Consider the following 16,491-nt stretch of genomic DNA (forward strand, 5'->3'; position numbering starts at 1 on the left):
TCCGAAGACAAAACAAAAACTTCCTTGGAACTTTTATCTCTTCCATAAATGGGAGTCCTGAGTTGTAGACCAGGTCAGACCACACAAGACAGTTTAGCTGTCTTGTAAGGTCCTAGAAGACAGAGGATATGTTTTCACTATCTTCTCCTTTAAATTTATGTATATAGAAAAAAATTATTTAATTAAAAAAATATTGATTTTTAAAGAGAGAGAGGAAGGAGAAAGAGAAACATCGATTTGTTGTTCCACTTGTTTATGCATTTACTAGTGAGCCAGTGCTAGATTTTTCACATTGAAAGAAAATTAATTAGGAGGTGGCCTGCAAGGTGGGGCTGGGCGAGAGGGGCCAGACATGCCCTGGAGCCAACTTCCCTGGCCTCTCCCCAGTGTTTTTGGAGTGAGCAGGGTCCCTCCAGCAGGTAGGGTTCCTTGGCAGGTGGGGTCCCTCGGCCTGGCCTGCGGGGATCGGACTGAAACTGGCTCTCGGACATCCCTCCAGGGGTCCCTGAGTGCGAGAGGGCACTCTGCAAAGTTGCTGTCATACAGGGTATGAAACACAAACACAAGAGTTCAGTAAACCAGCATTGGGCGGCAGAGCCCCAGCAACAACATAACCGATGAATCGCGCAGCTGGCAAAGGATTGGGTTCCCTCCTCTCTGTTTTCGGGGTGCATCACCCAAGGACCTCTGCTGCCAAGCCACTGCAGCTTGGCAGCTCCTGCATTGAGCATCTGCCCCCTGGTGGTCAGTGTGCATCAGCGACCAGTCAGATGATGGGAGGGACACTTAGCATATTAGCTATATATATATATATATATATATATATATATATATATATATGTGTGTGTGTGTGTGTGTGTGTGTGTGTGTGTGTGTGTGTGTGTATCCAGTCAATGCTCTAACCAATTGAGCTCTCTGACCAGGGTTTTACCACACCCTTTTCATACTATTGTACCAAGGAGCTCATGCACTAAACAGCCACTTGCTAAATGGGAAAATGTGTGCTCCAGTTTTAGGGAACATGCCTTGACCAGTTCTTCCCTAACTATGCCCCTTCCCCGAAGGGCTTGGGAATGGATAACAGGACTTTTGAGTCATCACTGGAATAAACACATTAAAGCCTCTTCATAACGCCATATCTGTAACTGAAGGTGGGCGAGAACGGCAAGGAAGAAAACAGGTGAGCTTCGTGGTTCATCTTTACGGAGTTACCCTTCCGGATAGTTAGGGTGTTAGGTCACTTCTTTATTATGTTTACATCATAAGATTAGAACAATCAACTCAGTATGTCCTTGAGCAATAGAGTGAGGCCTTAGAACATGCCCCAGAATGGAGGAGGATGGCTTAACACAAAGTCTTTGGCAGTTGGTCATGAATTCTTGGTGAGTGAGGGAACTAATCAAGACAAGGGGTGGCTAAGAAGGGGAAGAGTTTGACTCCCGGGGCCAAAAACCTTGGAGAAATTATTCCACTCACAGAACTATTTTAAAAGGGGTTGGTGAAAGATATTAAAACCAAGTTTTAGGCGGAGGAGGATGGTATAAATCTAGCAGTTTTATGAGACTGTAATATCCATGTTAGCAGGTCCATATGCAAGTCTAGCCATATCACTTCCTCCTACAACCACCTCGAATGGAGAGCAAGAAGAGAAAAAGGTGAAATCAGAAGATAATAGCACAATTTATTTTTTAAAAAGCTGTTGGTCAATATATATCAGAGAGGAAGGGAGAGGGAGAGAAAGAGAGAAACATCAATGATGAGAGGAAATCATTGATCAGCTACCTCCTGGATGCTCCCCACTAGGGATCAAGCTCGAAACCTGGGCATGCCTTGATTGGGAATCAAACCTCAACCTTCTGGTTCATATGTCAGTGCTCCACCACTGAGCCACACTGGCCAGGCAGATATCTTTTTTTTTTTTTAATCACCTATTTGCATTTTAAAATTATTTATTCATTTGTTTGTTTTTAGAGGGGGAGAGAGAGAGAGAGAAACATCAATTTGTTATTCATTTCATTGATTGATTGATTTTTGCATGTGCCCTGATTAGGGATTGAACCCACAACCTTGGCATATTGGGGCAATGCTCTAACCAATTGAACTACCTGGCCAGGGTTTATTTGCATTTTTATCCAATAAACTTGAAAGTTGTCTTACTCTTGTTTGGGGTTTGTACAATGTATCTCTAGAGTAGGGGTGTCGAACTCAATCAGAGAAGGGGCCAAAATCTAAAATCCAGCCTAAATCGCGGGCCGAATGGTTTACTGAACAGTCATAAACTGTCATTGTGATGGAAATGCAGCGGAGTGCAGTGATGACAGCATGGTTCGGGCCACATTGCAAGGCCTGGCGGGACGGATTTGGCCCGCGGGCCTTGTGTTTGACACATGTGCTCTAGAGTTTTGCCTTTCCCAGTCCTTTAACCCAGCGGTTGGCAAACTCATTAGTCCACGGAGCCAAATATCAACAGGACAACGTTTGAAATTCCTTTCGAGAGCCAAATTTTTAAAACTTAAACTTCTTCTAATGCCACTTCTTCAAAATAGACTCTCCCAGGCCGTGGTATTTTGTGGAAGAGCCACACTCAAGGGGCCAAAGAGCTGCATGTGACTGTCGAGCCTCAGTTTGCCAACCCCGGCCTTAATCCAAGTCCAGAGGACTCCAGAGGCTCCGCTATGAAGACAAGCTGCTTTGATGACATCTCACTTTAGAATCTAGATTCCACATTCTATGCCCTCATAGTTCTTCTCTGAGTATCTCCCAGCTGGCCTGAGGACAGTGTAATAGCATTCATGTACATATGATCTATAATATATGTAGTATGACAGTGTCTATTTTCTTTTCTGGCACAAGTTAAGAATTTCCTTATGATAGATTCTTAAAAGAAAACACCAAAGACATTTCATCCAAAGTGAAATATTTTCCATTAATTCTAGTAAAGCTTGATTTTTTTTTAAAAGCACAAGATTGAGGGATTGGGATAGAAAATTAATTAATTTTGGTTTTGCTGAAATGGTTCATAATTTTTAAAATTTGAGTGTTTCTACTCTCAGAGGACTTAAGCGTCAGCGGGTGGGCTTAGCGGGTAGCAGAGCTACAGGTGCAGGAGGAGATACAGACTTGGTCAAGTGGAAATTGGTTATCTTGGGGGATCAGCTAGGATTTTCATCCTCCTTGGCCTGGCGGCTATGAAATGCCCTTGAATGTTAAGGACGTAGCACAGTGAGGTAGGGAAGGCGTTAGGGAAGCAACAGGCAGACGGAAAAGGCAAGTTAGGAGGCCTTGGTCAGCAGCTGCAGGAAGGAGAGGCCGGCGTAAAGGGCACAGAGGTGGGGGAGGGTGTCTGGGTCCCATGTGTACTGAGGGCCCGATCTCTGCACTTCCAGGCCGCTCAGCCCCACGAGGGCCTCAGTGAGGATCAGTTCCTCTTCCCCAAGCGAGGCGAGCAGGTTAGCTTGCAGGGGGAAAACATCCTCTTTGTCATGCAGAAAATTCTGTTCCAGTGTGCTCTCCACCTGGAAGGAACAAAAACAGCATGAGAAGAAAGAACTGGAAACCTCTCTTCTCTTCTCCTAACTCATAAAAACCACAGATGCCTACCTTTCTCTTATTATAACTCCTTTTATTACGTTATGTTACAACTCCACCTGGACCTTTTTTTTTTTTTTTTTTTTTTGAAGTGCCCTGACCTCAATGTGCCCTGATCGGGGATCAAACCCGCCACCTTTTGGTGTATGGGACAGTGCTCCAACCAACTGAGCCGCACTGGCCAGGGCCCATCTGGACCTTTTAACAACCCTGTACGGAGGGCAGCTCATTGGTTTTTAGCCCAATTTTACTCAGAGACATTAAAACATGAGTCCACATCACTTGGCTAGGACTAAGCAAAACCAGGGCGTCCTGTCTCTCCTCCCACGATCAGGCTGAAAAACCCAGACAATCGCCCGGACATCTATCTACTCTTCCATCTCTAGTTGTGAAATAGCAAAAAAGGAAGAAACGAGAGAAATAAGAAGGGGCATGAGGCGCTGGGATGAGACAGAGGCCCTCCAGGATGGATCTGTCAGGAGGTGACGTTTGTCTCTTTGCCCTGGTTCGGGCTGACTCCCTCCCCGGCTGTCCCAGGAGTCTGCTGCTTATTCTCACAAGTTTCAGTTCCACAGGCAGGATCTTTTTCTCCATGGATTTCAACAGCAGCTTCTGTTGGGCTTCACTTAACTCTGAAGAAAGAGAAGAGAAAGATGTGTGTTGTTGGTGCATAGGGAACTACAGACTCCACATGGGTACACGACCAGCCTTTCATCGTTAATTAATTCATCCAGCCAGCCACAGGTGGTGCCTGCTCTGGGCCAGCCACCTTTGCTGAGCATGTTCGGTAAATATGTACTCCCTTCACTCAGGGAACCTGCCGTCTAGTGGGGAAAACAGGAACATGCAAATACAGCACACAGTGTCAGGGGAGCCATAGCGGAGGGGCCTACTTTGGTCTTGGCATTTGATGGTAGACTTCTTTTTAAAAAAATAAATATATTTTATTATTATTTTTTACAGAAAGAAAGGGAAAGGGATAGGAAGCTAGAAATATCAATGAGAGAGAAACAGCGATCAGCTGCCTCCTGCTCACTCCCTACTGGGGATGTGCCTGCAACCAAGGTACATCCCCTTGACCAGGATCGAACCTGGGACCCTTGAGTCTGCAGGCCTGCGCTCTATCCACTGAGTGATGGCAGACTTCTTAAGAGAGCAAACGTCTCAGCTTATGCCTGAAGGACCAGATAATTCTTTTAAGTCGGGGAATGTTCCCTGCAGAGCGAAGAAGAGTATTCAGGGGAGGTTACCCTCTGAAAGGAAAGCTAACAAATATCGATAACATGTGATGAGGTTAGCGATGTGTTACCCCAACCTCTGTTTGCAAGATTAGGCCATCTTCTCAGACTATCCAAGGTGACCAAGTGAATCCTTAGGCATGAGACCAATTTTTAAATATGTAGGTATAAGCTACTTCATTGTACTATAATTTGCATGGCACTCATTCAATTACTTATTCATTCATTCAAACATTTGGGAATTCTCTCAGTGATTCATTCCTATCACCAAAAGGGTGTATGAATGAAGGCCTTATTCCTTACCTGTTAGTGCTCCAAGGAAGTAGAGGATGGCGCCCATAACCTCCTTGGATATGAGGACGTCTTTTGGGAGTGCCTCCAGCGTCACTTCATGTCCTTTGTCGAGAGCCCCTTCAAGCTGTGGGAAAGGTGGGTGACTAAGGTAACCTGAGGAAGGGGCCCAGCACGGTGTCTGGCACATGTGTCAACTTCCTTCGATTTCCAGATTTCTTTTTCAAGGTATCAAGTCCTGAAAATATTGGACTTGGGGGTTCCTTGGTTCCTGAGCCTTGCTTCCTGGAAAGGAAAGTTCTGGTCCCCTTCCAAGAGAGGGCCCTGCTGGCTGCTGCCTCCCCTGTCCATCAGGAAGGAGCCTGTGCCTTGAAAACTGCACTGTCTGTCCTTCTCCAGAGGCACAAGGGCAGCCTGGGGCACATGGCCAGCTTGGGGAAGGCATCTGCTGTTGAGTCCCCTGGCCCCTGATCACCTTCTGCCAGTGTCAGATCCCCAACCCCCCAAATGCAGCTGCATCAAAAACCTCCCTTCTCTCAATCCTCCTCCCCGCCCCCACTTCCACTGGGACCTCACCGTGAGCTCCAGGTCTTGTAGCTCCTTTTTCTTTCCTAGAAGTTTGCAGAGGGCCGTGAGCAAGGAGCTTTGTCCCACGGGACTCAGCTTCTCCACTTCTTGGGTCTCTCGTTGAATCTCTGCTTTGAGCGTCTTGAAGTCCTCATGCATTTCCCCTGTGGGGACAGTAAACGTGGCAAACAGGCGGCTCTCCACCTGGCACCCTCCCCACTCAGACAGCGTTCTCCCTGCAGGCTCCTTCACACACCCTCACAGGGCCCGTGCTCTCTCCCAGCTTTAGCCTGGCCTCTCTTTTTTCTTGACCAAGGGATGCAATTATGAAGTTATCCATTAGCCCTGACTTGAGATGCATACGTGTGTGTGTGTGTGTGTGTGTGTGTGTGTGTGTGTGTGTGTGTGTGTGTGTGTGTGTGTGTGTGTGTGTGTGTGTGTGTGTGTGTGTGTGTGTGTGGCCATTGGGGGCGAGGAGGGGTCCAGGACCCACAGTACCATCTAAGCCATAGTCATTCTCCCTAATCTCCCAGGCCCCCAGGCCCCACCAGGGATCAGCAGACAAGTGACTTCCCTTTCTCTAAGACTGGCTAAAAGTTGAGGAGGGAGGTCTATCTCCCCTTCTCCTGAGTTAGTTGACAAAGAAGAATGACTGGTGACTGAGTGAAGGCCAAGATGGGACTGCTCCTGAGATCCGTGGGTGGGTCTATAGACAGATGGATCAGAGTTGACTTGAACCTTGGCCTGACCCTAAGACCTGGCACCCTAGGAGAATGTCCAGCCAGCTTTGGAGATTGGCTTCCTGGCAGTGGACTCAGCACTTGTCTTCTTCTCCCTCCACCCCAATGCTTCTCCTACTCCAAAGTCTTGGGAGAAACCCACAAAGTTCCTTACCGACATCAGATGCCTGGATGACTGAGAAGAAAACAAAAAACAAACAATGATAAGAATGTAATCCTCTCAAACAGTAGCCATACCCAGGGGATGAAACATTAATGGGGGGTTAGAATACCCAGCCAGGCAATGAGGTTTAATAGGGGGAATGGGGGGGTGGGGGTGTTAGGATGGCCCAGTCAGTTTAAGGATACTCTTGTCCCATTTGTGGGAGGCAGGAATGGGTCAGGAGAAAAGCTAATGCAATGGGAAAATGGCAGCTGGATTGAGTTGTCAACACTGTGATTCAGCTGCTTCCGCCCCAGGTGCTGGGTGGTGGGCGGAGTTGCAGAGGTGTGTGTAATAGGTTAGAGCTACTAAGGCCCTCGAGGACAGCGGTCTGGTCCGAGGCATCAGCCCACCTGGGTATCTCATGCAGAGACCTCCCCTTTCCACTGCTTGTCCTAAGCTACTGGCATTTCTGCCATGTTTCAGGGACGATTGTTTGCTGAGATCTGTTCTGCCATGCTTCCTGTCAGCCCCATGGAGGAGGTAATCAAACAACAACTGGAGTTTTAAAATTCTGAGTCAAAAACGTAACAGTGAAATGGCAGGAAACACTTACGGATGAGCTTCTCCTCTTCTGGCTTTTCTGAAGACAGAAACAATGCACATATGTCAGCATAACACCTACTCATGCCTTTTAAAATGGAGCAGTTGTCAAGGCAGCTTTATCAGTGATCATTATAAAAACACTCAGAGCCAGGCCAGATGGCCAGCATGGCTCAGTGGTTGAGTGTCAATCTATGAACCAGGAGGTCACAGTTCAACTCCCGGTCAGGGCATATGCCACAGCGGTCAGGGCATATGCCCGGGTTGTGGGCTCGATCCCCAGTTAGGGGTGTGTAGGAGGAAGCCCATCAATGGTTCTCTCTCATCATTGATGTTTCTATATCCCTCTTCCTCTCCCTTCCTCTCTAAAATCAGTAAAAATATATATTTTTTAAAAATCTCACACACACACACACACACACACACACAGCCCACACAGAGACTATGTTAGCTCATCTGCCCACAATTTGAGAACACACGCTGTCTCCATGTCTTATTATTGTTTCCACTGGTGCCTTTCAGTCCCTCTCTGTTTCTCTGTCCCTCTTGTGTGGTATTCACAGGTCTTTCTCTGTCTTCCTAGAGTTCAGAATAGATATTTTAGGGACTTGGAAAACCAAACCAGGGGCTCCTTGGCAGGGGGATTATGGTGTGTGTATGTGTGCGCTATTCAAGGGCACAGTCTTCAGCAGATAATGTCGGGGTAGGGCAGAAGATGTGGGGAGCCGGGAAGCAGACTCACTTACCTGCAGGAAGGAAGGTTTGCATGTTATCGTTGCAGATATGTGGAATCTCTGTAAGAGAGAGGAAAGCAGGAACCTTAAACAGCTGCCCCATTTTTCTTTCTCTAGTTTTCACGTCTACTGAGGCCAGGAACCTGCCCTTAAATGCCTCGCTGCATCTTTGGGTCCTCCTCTCTTGCCACAAGGAATCCTTTCCCCCTTTGTAAATCCTTTCCTGTGATAACAGTATTCTCCCCCTTGCATTTGAGGTACTGGTTTATGGGTCTGTTTCCTCCACTGGCCACAGACTCCTTGAAGCTGGTTGCTCTCAGCTCCCTCTCCCCCAAAGCTAACGCAGCATCTAGCACACAGGAGATGCTCAAAACTGGGAGTCCCTTCCCTCTCTCTCCAGGGCAGCTCCTGCTGTTCTATTCCTTGAAGTTGGACCACCAAACAACACCCTGGTTCACTAATCCCCTAGCACTGCCCCAAGAGGGGACCAGGATGTCTTAGTATTGGTGCAGGTCATTCTTGTCCTGTCTTGAGCGGAGAACACGCTGGTGTCTACTTACCCCATTCATTTTCCCCTTTGACTATCAGCTGCCTCACTCGAAAGGCCAGGATGCAGCCCTTGGGGATGGTTACCGCCTCCTTGTGGTTGATGGATCCCTAGGATGAGACAGTGAGGACTTGTGAATCTGCGGAGATCCTAAGTATGAGACATTGGAAGTGGGGAGTGAGGGTGCAAATGAAGGGCCAGTTTGAGGGCCTTTGGGGACACAAGAAGTTGGGAACCCTTCACTGGTGCCCCTGATTGCCTTTCTACCGGGCCCAGACTCCATGGAGTGGGCTTCACAGCTCTGTATCTCTAATGATCTGTATCTCTCTTCCTGGTTCAGACACATGAAGGAACTGGGCAGACCTGCTCCATCACTTGCCTGGACATCCCTGTCCCACCTTAGAACTTCCATCCAGGCCTTGGTTCCTTCTTCCTCTTTGCACTCTGTCCCTTGCTCACCTCCTTCAAGAAATCTTCCATGACTAACTCCTATTCCCCGTTCCAACTCATCCTTTGAATATTTATACAAAATAGGCAGAGGTATCCAGAACATTACGTATTTACATTGAATTTTGCAACCTAGGTGTCAACTCCATGAGACAGAACTTTCTTGAGAACAGGATGTCTCTCCTGTAGATGGGGAGCACCACGAGGGAATGCCATGTCTGTGAGTTTCCCCTTCTCTGACAGATTCCCTGTGGCATGTGGCACATTTGTGTCTGGCCAGCAGGGGACTGGATCCTGAAGAGCAGGGAGAAAGAATGGGTCCTTGATAGTGTCCTGGATGGGCACTGATGGGGCAAAGTCAATGCAGCCTTTGTGAGAGGCTGAATGTGTGTGTGTGTGTGTGTGTGTGTGTGTGTGTGTGTGAGAGAGAGAGAGAGAGAGAGAGAGAGAGAGAGAGAGAGAGAGAGAGAGAGAGAGAGAGAACCAAACCTGTATCCCCAATGGAGCGAAGAAAGGGAGGGAGAAGACACCCTCTGCCTTGCCGGCTCTCTCTAGAGTGACCTCCTGCACTGTCTCCACCACCTCCATCACCACATACAGGTTCTCGCCTCGATCTCGCATCTCTTTCAGGAACGGGTGCTCTGCTGACAGCTTCCTGTGGCAGGAGAAACATAAGGGAATCGTCCAGAGCTTCTCCCTGCCTGGGCCCTGGCCTCCCCTTTTCATCTGTCATTCCCAGGTGCTAGGCATAGCGGAGTCCGGGAAAGAGTGGGGACTCGGAGGAAAGACCAAGGTTGAAACCCAGATCGCCGCTGATAGCAGGGCAGCTCCTCTGTCGCAGTGGCCTCACCTGTAAAGTGTAGTGACACCTACCTCCTGGGTGCTGACAGACAGACTGGGCACTCATCCGGCCCCGGACAGAGCCTCGCGATTGCTTCTTTCTCTCTTTTCCCTTGGCCCTGGGGTGGACTCCCTCCCCTTTCCTCCCTGTTCTTAATCAGCATCTCTTCTAGGGGCCTTTCTCTCCATCTCTTATTCTCTGTCTTGCAGTTTCCCTCTCTTCTTGCCTACATAATACATAAACATGTCCTTTGATCTTGCTACTCCCTCAAATTGCCATTGTTCCTCTCCTTCACTTCATTGGCAAATATGTCAAAAGATACACCTATACCCCTGTCTTTACTTCCTCCCCGCCTTCGCCAAAATTCTTTGGCTTCTGTTTCTACTCCTCAGTGGAAGTCACAACTTCCCACTTACCAAACTCAAAGGTCTTTCCTAACTTCGACCAACATTGGACCCTACTGTCCAACCCCGCCGTGAGATGCTGTCTTCTGGTTTCTGATCACCCGGTGCCGTCCCAATTCGCTCCGGTCTTTCTGGCTTCTAAATCCCATTCATTCTGTTGACATCACATTTGCCCTAAAATTTTATGTTGTCTAAGATTTTGCTCTCAGTTCTCTGCTCTCTGAACTCCCACCCCATTCCTATAGCTGTAACCTTTATGTGGCTGATCACCGCATATGTATTTATGTCTTGACTTCTCTACTGAACTCCAGACACTTATTTTCAAATACCTTTAACATTTTTAAAAAAATGAGGTCTTGTTGACATATAACACTGTACTAGTTTTAGCTGTATAACACAGTGTTTCCCAAACTTCTCTCATGATGAGAATCACCTGGTGGAGTTGTTAAAATACAGTTTAGCATTTCTTAGTTGGGATTCAGGAATCTGTATTTTAACAACTCCACCAGGTGATTCTCATCATGAGAGAAGTTTGGGAAACACTGGATAACATAATGATTCGATATATGTATACATTGAGAAGTGATTACCACAATGAGTTTAGTTAACAGCCATCACCACACATAATTACAAATACTTTTTTTCTTGTGATGATAACTCTTTTATGATCTCTCTCTAGCAACTTACAAATATAGAATACAGTGTGGTTAACTATGGTCACTCCAAGTACCTATTGACCACTCTCACCTGTGGTCTCAGTGGAGACATGAACTCAAAACATCCAAAAGGAACTCACAATCTTTCTCTATAAATATGCTTCTACACTCAGTCTTCATGTCTTTATTAATGTCATTAGTTGAGTCAAATGTCAAAGTCATCTTGGGGTTTTTATTCTTATATAATTAATTTCAATAAAAAATTTTATATATATATTACATATATATATGGTGACACATGCTTTGATATACATAGAGAAATTATTATTATAGTCAAGCTAATTAACATGTCTATCTCACAGTTACCATATGTGTGTGTGTGTGTTTGTGTGTGTGTGTGTGTGTGTGTGTGTGTGTGTGTGTGTGGTGAGAGCACCTGCGATCTACTTTTAGCAAATTTCCAGGCTACAATATAGAATTATTAACGATAGTCCTCACCCTGTATGTTAGATCTTTGACAAAACCCATTCCCTTATTCTGTACTCGGTTGGCAGGTCCAGTCCATTCTGCTGCCCCAGACGCCTTGCACCCATCCCTCCCTCTTTGCTCTGCTGCTTTTCCCAGCTCAGGTCCTCACTTTACATCTCCGATGGACAGTGGGACAGCGCCTTGCCTGGTCTGCCTGCTTCAACTGCTTCAAACCCCTGTCTCTTGTGCACTAACACTCTTCCTCCATCTGGTTAGACTGATCATGACACACATCACATCGCCAGGGTCCCTCTGGTGCCTATAGGATAGTTGCGTCTCCTGGTTCCTGAATGTTCCGGCTCACCCTAATCTCCCTTTGCTCCACTCGTATCTCTTCATGGCCCCTATAGTTTTGTGATTTCTCACCTACGTGCCTTAGTAATGCCCTTCTCTCGGCCTTGGATGTCCAATTTCTACGCATCTTTCAAGGCCTAGATCATGGGCTGCGTCCCCTGTGAACTCTGTCCTCCTTTCCCCAGCTAGAAGTCCCCCTGACCTGCCGCAAAACTCAGACACACTCCTCCTATGGCACTCACCACTTCTTGCCTTGAATTCTAGTTACTGTTATACACTTTTCTCACACACCTAGATCCCAAGGGTCTTGGACCAAGATGTTCTAGTGCGCCCCAGCACCTAGTAGGTGCGTTGCACTTAGTGAAGCTATATAAATTTTACTGGATGATTTCTCAAGCACCCAGTTCTTCCTTCCTGCCTCCCTACTCTTCACCTGCTTCTTTCAACCACTACTTAACTACTTAAAAGTCAGTTCCCTTGTCAAACCACACATCTGAGGTGCCCCGCATCAGCATGGCATCTGCCACACCCCTGTGCTGCTGGGGCAGCAATCCCAAGGGCTGCCTTGGGTGTGTGGGGGCCAGGCTTGAGGTCATTTATGAGAGCAGACTGCTGGCTCAAGCTGCAGTGGGGAGCAGTTAAGGACCTTTTCTTTCATATATAAATATATATATATATATATATATATATATATATATATATATATACACACACACACACACACACACATACATACATATATATGTATACACACACACACATATATACACACACACACATACATATATATGTATATATATATATATATATATATATATATATATACACACACACACATACATATATATATATATAATTGATTTTTTATGGAGAGGAAGGGAGAGAGATAGAGAGCTAGAAACGTCCATGAGAGAGAAACATTGACCAGCTGCCTCTTGCACACCCCCTCCTGGGGATGTGCCCACAACCCAGGTACATGCCCTTGACCGGAATAGAACCTGGGACCTTTCAGTCCGCAGACCAACGCTCTACCACTGAGCCAAACCGGTTTCGGCCAAGAACCTTTTCTTTTAAAGCATATTTCATAGAGTCTTAGGGTAGGAAGGAATCCTTGAGATTTCCATCCAACCTCATCATTTTTTTAGGAAACAAAACTGAGGTCCCAAGGGCAGAAATAACTTTTCCAAGTTCATAGAGCAAGTTCATGTGAATACACTCATTCTCATGTGTGTGTGATGGGGGGTGGTGGTGGTGGTACCAGAGGTGGTGGAAGGACAGGGGAGTGGTTAGAAAGTGGCCTGGAGGCACCCATAGGCCAGAGCATCATCTTTGAGAGTTCCCCGGTGGTGATCTTTAACTCGGGGACCAAGGCACCCTTTCCATGCTACCCCCTCCCCCATCCTGGCAGCCCCCATCCCTGCCAGCCCTCACCTCTCCTGGTGCAAGGTCTCCAGGGCCTTGGGAGCCACACTGAGCGTCTGGACCTCCAAGGTGCTGTTCCGAGACAGTCCTGCAGCCCCCGTCACCTTGACTGTCCTTGGCACATCCACCTGTCCCTCCACTTTGGCATCCAGCATATTCTTAAAGGCAAAGTTCCCAGAGTCTGTTGGGTCTGCAGGAGGGAGAAGACGAAAGGGGCTGGGCCGAGAGGCATCTACCGGCCATCCCCCACCTCCAGCGAGAACTTGGGGCTGGATGACACCTAACCACATCTGGGTAGAGGGAGCTTCGGGGTCCTCCTCATAGGTTCATGCCTGGGCCCCCTCCCCCAGTCCACAGCCCCACTACCCCGGGCTTACTGGAGGGTGAGCTGCCAGGTTCCAGCACATCCAAGAAGGTGTAGTCGGTGCGCAGGTACCGGGCACCCCAGAAGAGCGTGCTCTTCCTTTTCCTCAGCACCAGGCAGAAGGGGTGGAAGCGCTTGAAGTCTATGAGGCTGTCCAGAGGCGTCAGGTCCCCTCGAGGGTTCAGCTGTCTGGTCAGGGCCCGGGTGACATTTTCAAACATGGTCATTGTCTCTGGGGGGCCAGAGGGAGACAGAAGGGTGACAAGTTGGGAGACCAGGCCACGGGAAGGCCCCTGCTGAGCGAGATCACCCTCAGGATGCTGGGATTCTTGGAATGTCTGCGTTGGAAGGAACCAAAGGATTCTTCGCTTTATGACGAGGAAGCGAGGCCTCCAGAACTGAGGCAGCTTGCCCAAAGCCACCGGCTAGAGAAGCCATCCCTGCCCTTTCTTTGTCAAAGGCTCTTCTCAATCCGCACACGTTTTATTCACGGACGTGGCCGGAAGCCAAGCTCTTCTCACACAGCTATGCCCACCTCATCTTCCCAGAGAACTGTGACAGCCTGGACCGGGGATGCCAGGGGAGGGGGCAGCCACCGCGGGCGCCGAGGGCCTGGGGAGGCAGTTGCCCTGTTTTGGGGGTTGGAGTCACTTCCCTGTACCCTTACCTCCCTGTGCCCTCCCCCTGGCTCCCGGGGGTGGGAGCCACTGCCCTCCGGGGCCTGCCCCGCAGATCCAGCCATTTCACTGCTCTTTGCCTTTGCTTCCCTTCTGCTTACTGCTCCCTTCCAATCTAGAGTCACTAGTCATCCTTTACAGCTTAATTTGGGTCACCTCCTCTGTGATCTCTTCCCTCATCCTCTCAGACAGCTCCACCCCACGTCCCCAAAACAGGTGTCCTTCTGAACACACCTGCAACCTCATGTTATGATCTATTCACCCGACTCTCTGACCTACTCTGCTGGGACCTCCCAGAGGGAAAGAAATGGCTGTTAGTCATCACAGCAGCAGCAGCAGCACCAGGCACAGAGCCTGGCACAGATTCGGAGCTCGGCATGTGCGTGCAGAAGGAATGAATGAACAAGCGAATGAATGTGGCCCCGGGAGACACAAGCTGGGGCGAGAGAGCCCTAAAAAATATGGGGCCTGCAAGAGCCCGAGGTTCATCCTCTTGGGTCTCTGTCTTTGAGGTTCAAGTCCAGGTGCACGGGCTGGGCAGCCAGCTGGCTGAGCCAAATTATCCCCGTGGGTGGCAGAGGATATACCAGCTGGCCTGGAATTGCTTCACCTCCCCTGTAGGCACTTCGGAGAGTCATGGAAGCAGGAGGCAGTGCACAGATGTATGGGCTGTTCTGCCAGCCACACGAGCTCTCCTCATTCCTAGGAGGGCCAGGATGGGGCAGGACCAGCTCCCGGGCCAGCCAGACTTACCTGGGAGGGGCCCGGATGCCTGCAGTCTCCTCACCAGAGAGGTGCTCACAGGCTCCCTTCGCTCCCCGAGGCCAATCAGGAAACCAGCCCTATTGGGCTCTTGGGGATCCCTAGACCCTTCTTGACCCACCCCGGTTCTTGTTCATCCCTCGAACAGCTCCTGCCTTCTCTGCTGTCATCAAGCTCTTACCAGGGAGTGGTCCTGGGTTCTGTCCGGCGGCCGGGTCTGTGGGTTGAGTGAGTGACTGTCCCTCACCAGGACAGGTTGCTGCTTTATGTGTCTGTGGAGGTGAGGATGTAGGCCTGCCCCAGTAACCACACCCCTCTCCCACTCCACTTCCGGGAGAACAGCATGAACCTGTTCCACATGTGTCCTGCCCCAGGGGGCAGGTGGCAGCGTGGGTTGGGGGAGCCAAGGCCAAGAGAGAGGTGGCAACTGAAGGTCAGCTTATTGGGCTGAGAGGACAGGAATAAAGGCACCTTTGGGAGAAAAGCATGGAAGTTGGTGTGTGTGTGTGTGTGTGTGTGTGTGTGTGTGTGTGTGTGTGTGTGTGTGTGTGCGTGAGAGAGAGAGAGAGAGAGAGAGAGAGAGAGAGAGAGAGAGAGAGAGAGAGAGAGAGAGGAGGGAGGGCATCTCTGTTCTGTTATCACGGTCATCAGGAAGCATCTAGGATTTATGGTGAGACCTTGGGGGTGTGATAAGTGGATAAGAAATCCCGTGTGTTTACAGATTCCCCCATAAAGCGGAGCAGCTGTGAAGTGGCCCTCCATCTTTCTGCTAGTCAGCCTGCATATTACGACCCAGCTCCATTTGTTTTCCTTACATACACGGATCTACGGCGCTGCTGGAAGCATATGTCTGTGTAGGCAGAGTTGGTTTTCTGTTCTTCTGTGTTCAGCATCTCTGCTCCTCATGCAGCACTGTATGTACACATGCACACACACTTATAGGCAGAGGCATATGGAGCTAGTGAAACCCAAAATGTGGTTTCTGCTGGGAGAATTTCGACGTCTCCCCACGGGTCCCTCGAGTCTTGCTCCCACCTGGAATCCCTGCCCGGAAGGAGCTCTAAAGGAACTTACACACCTGGGGAGGCTCTAGGTGACACGTACAGGCCCGGGCTGTGTCCGTGTCTGTGTCCGTGTGCGTGGGTCACCTGACTGCAACTGAGCATCTGTGCTCCACCTGGAGGCTCTCAGCATCGCTCACCAAACACGGGGTGCAGCTCTGAAAGCCACGGAGACTGAGTGAGGTCTTTCCTGGAGGTTTTCGTGAGGGGATGGTGGTGAATGGGGAGATTAGGCCACATTGATTTCAATGAAACTCCCTAAAAACTTAATTACTCCACCTCTATCCCAAAGTCTCAATCAATATGGTGGCTCCTCCCAAATCTCTCTTTTCTATATCTCACACCAAACAAGCAAGTGCCCCTTCAGGGTCTCTGGTCGCTGACCGCTGTCTTTTTGCTTGCCTTCCTCCCCAGGCCCTTTTTGCATACTTCCTCCTTCCATAGCCCTAGACTTTACCTTAACCTCACATCCCGCCCCCCGAGGGGAGGAAGGCAAGAGTTTGGACATGTAGGAAGGTTGTCATTTGTTATTTGGTCCCTTTCATGCCTGCACATGTATGTAGAAATCTGTTGTGTGTATAATAT

The 16,491-nt window shown here is 48.8% G+C and overlaps 1 protein-coding gene and 1 long non-coding RNA gene across 5 annotated transcripts; one reads left to right on the forward strand and one right to left on the reverse strand.

The window, feature by feature from the left end:
• The first annotated feature begins 619 nt into the window (after positions 1 to 619).
• On the forward strand, positions 620 to 3,597 carry LOC118702169. 3 transcript variants are annotated; one of them, XR_006739595.1, is made up of 3 exons: positions 620 to 668; positions 1,065 to 1,180; positions 3,489 to 3,597. It is a non-coding gene; the product is annotated as an uncharacterized LOC118702169 (long non-coding RNA). The 3 variants fall into 3 exon arrangements; XR_006739596.1 differs by lacking the exon at positions 620 to 668 and adding an exon at positions 693 to 744; XR_006739594.1 differs by lacking the exon at positions 620 to 668 and having other exon boundaries at positions 887 to 1,180.
• GSDMA (gasdermin A) lies at positions 2,908 to 15,126 on the reverse strand. Of its 2 annotated transcripts, none has more exons than XM_036407853.2 (12): positions 15,027 to 15,126; positions 13,420 to 13,638; positions 13,052 to 13,232; positions 9,387 to 9,552; positions 8,464 to 8,560; positions 7,916 to 7,963; positions 7,183 to 7,209; positions 6,579 to 6,599; positions 5,694 to 5,848; positions 5,130 to 5,244; positions 4,147 to 4,220; positions 2,908 to 3,515 (listed from the first exon to the last, which is right to left on the reverse strand). In XM_036407853.2, the coding sequence occupies exons 2-12, from the start codon at positions 13,631 to 13,633 to the stop codon at positions 3,273 to 3,275; spliced, it is 1,341 nt and encodes a 446-aa protein (XP_036263746.1). In that variant the 5' UTR covers positions 13,634 to 13,638; positions 15,027 to 15,126; the 3' UTR covers positions 2,908 to 3,272. The 2 variants fall into 2 exon arrangements, with proteins under 2 accessions (XP_036263746.1, XP_045426758.1); XM_045570802.1 differs by lacking the exon at positions 15,027 to 15,126 and adding an exon at positions 14,074 to 14,092.
• Between the last annotated feature and the right edge of the window lie 1,365 nt (positions 15,127 to 16,491).

This window comes from Pipistrellus kuhlii, unplaced genomic scaffold (assembly GCF_014108245.1).
Source record: "Pipistrellus kuhlii isolate mPipKuh1 unplaced genomic scaffold, mPipKuh1.p scaffold_m20_p_37, whole genome shotgun sequence".
In the NCBI taxonomy this organism is placed as follows: domain Eukaryota; kingdom Metazoa; phylum Chordata; class Mammalia; order Chiroptera; family Vespertilionidae; genus Pipistrellus; species Pipistrellus kuhlii.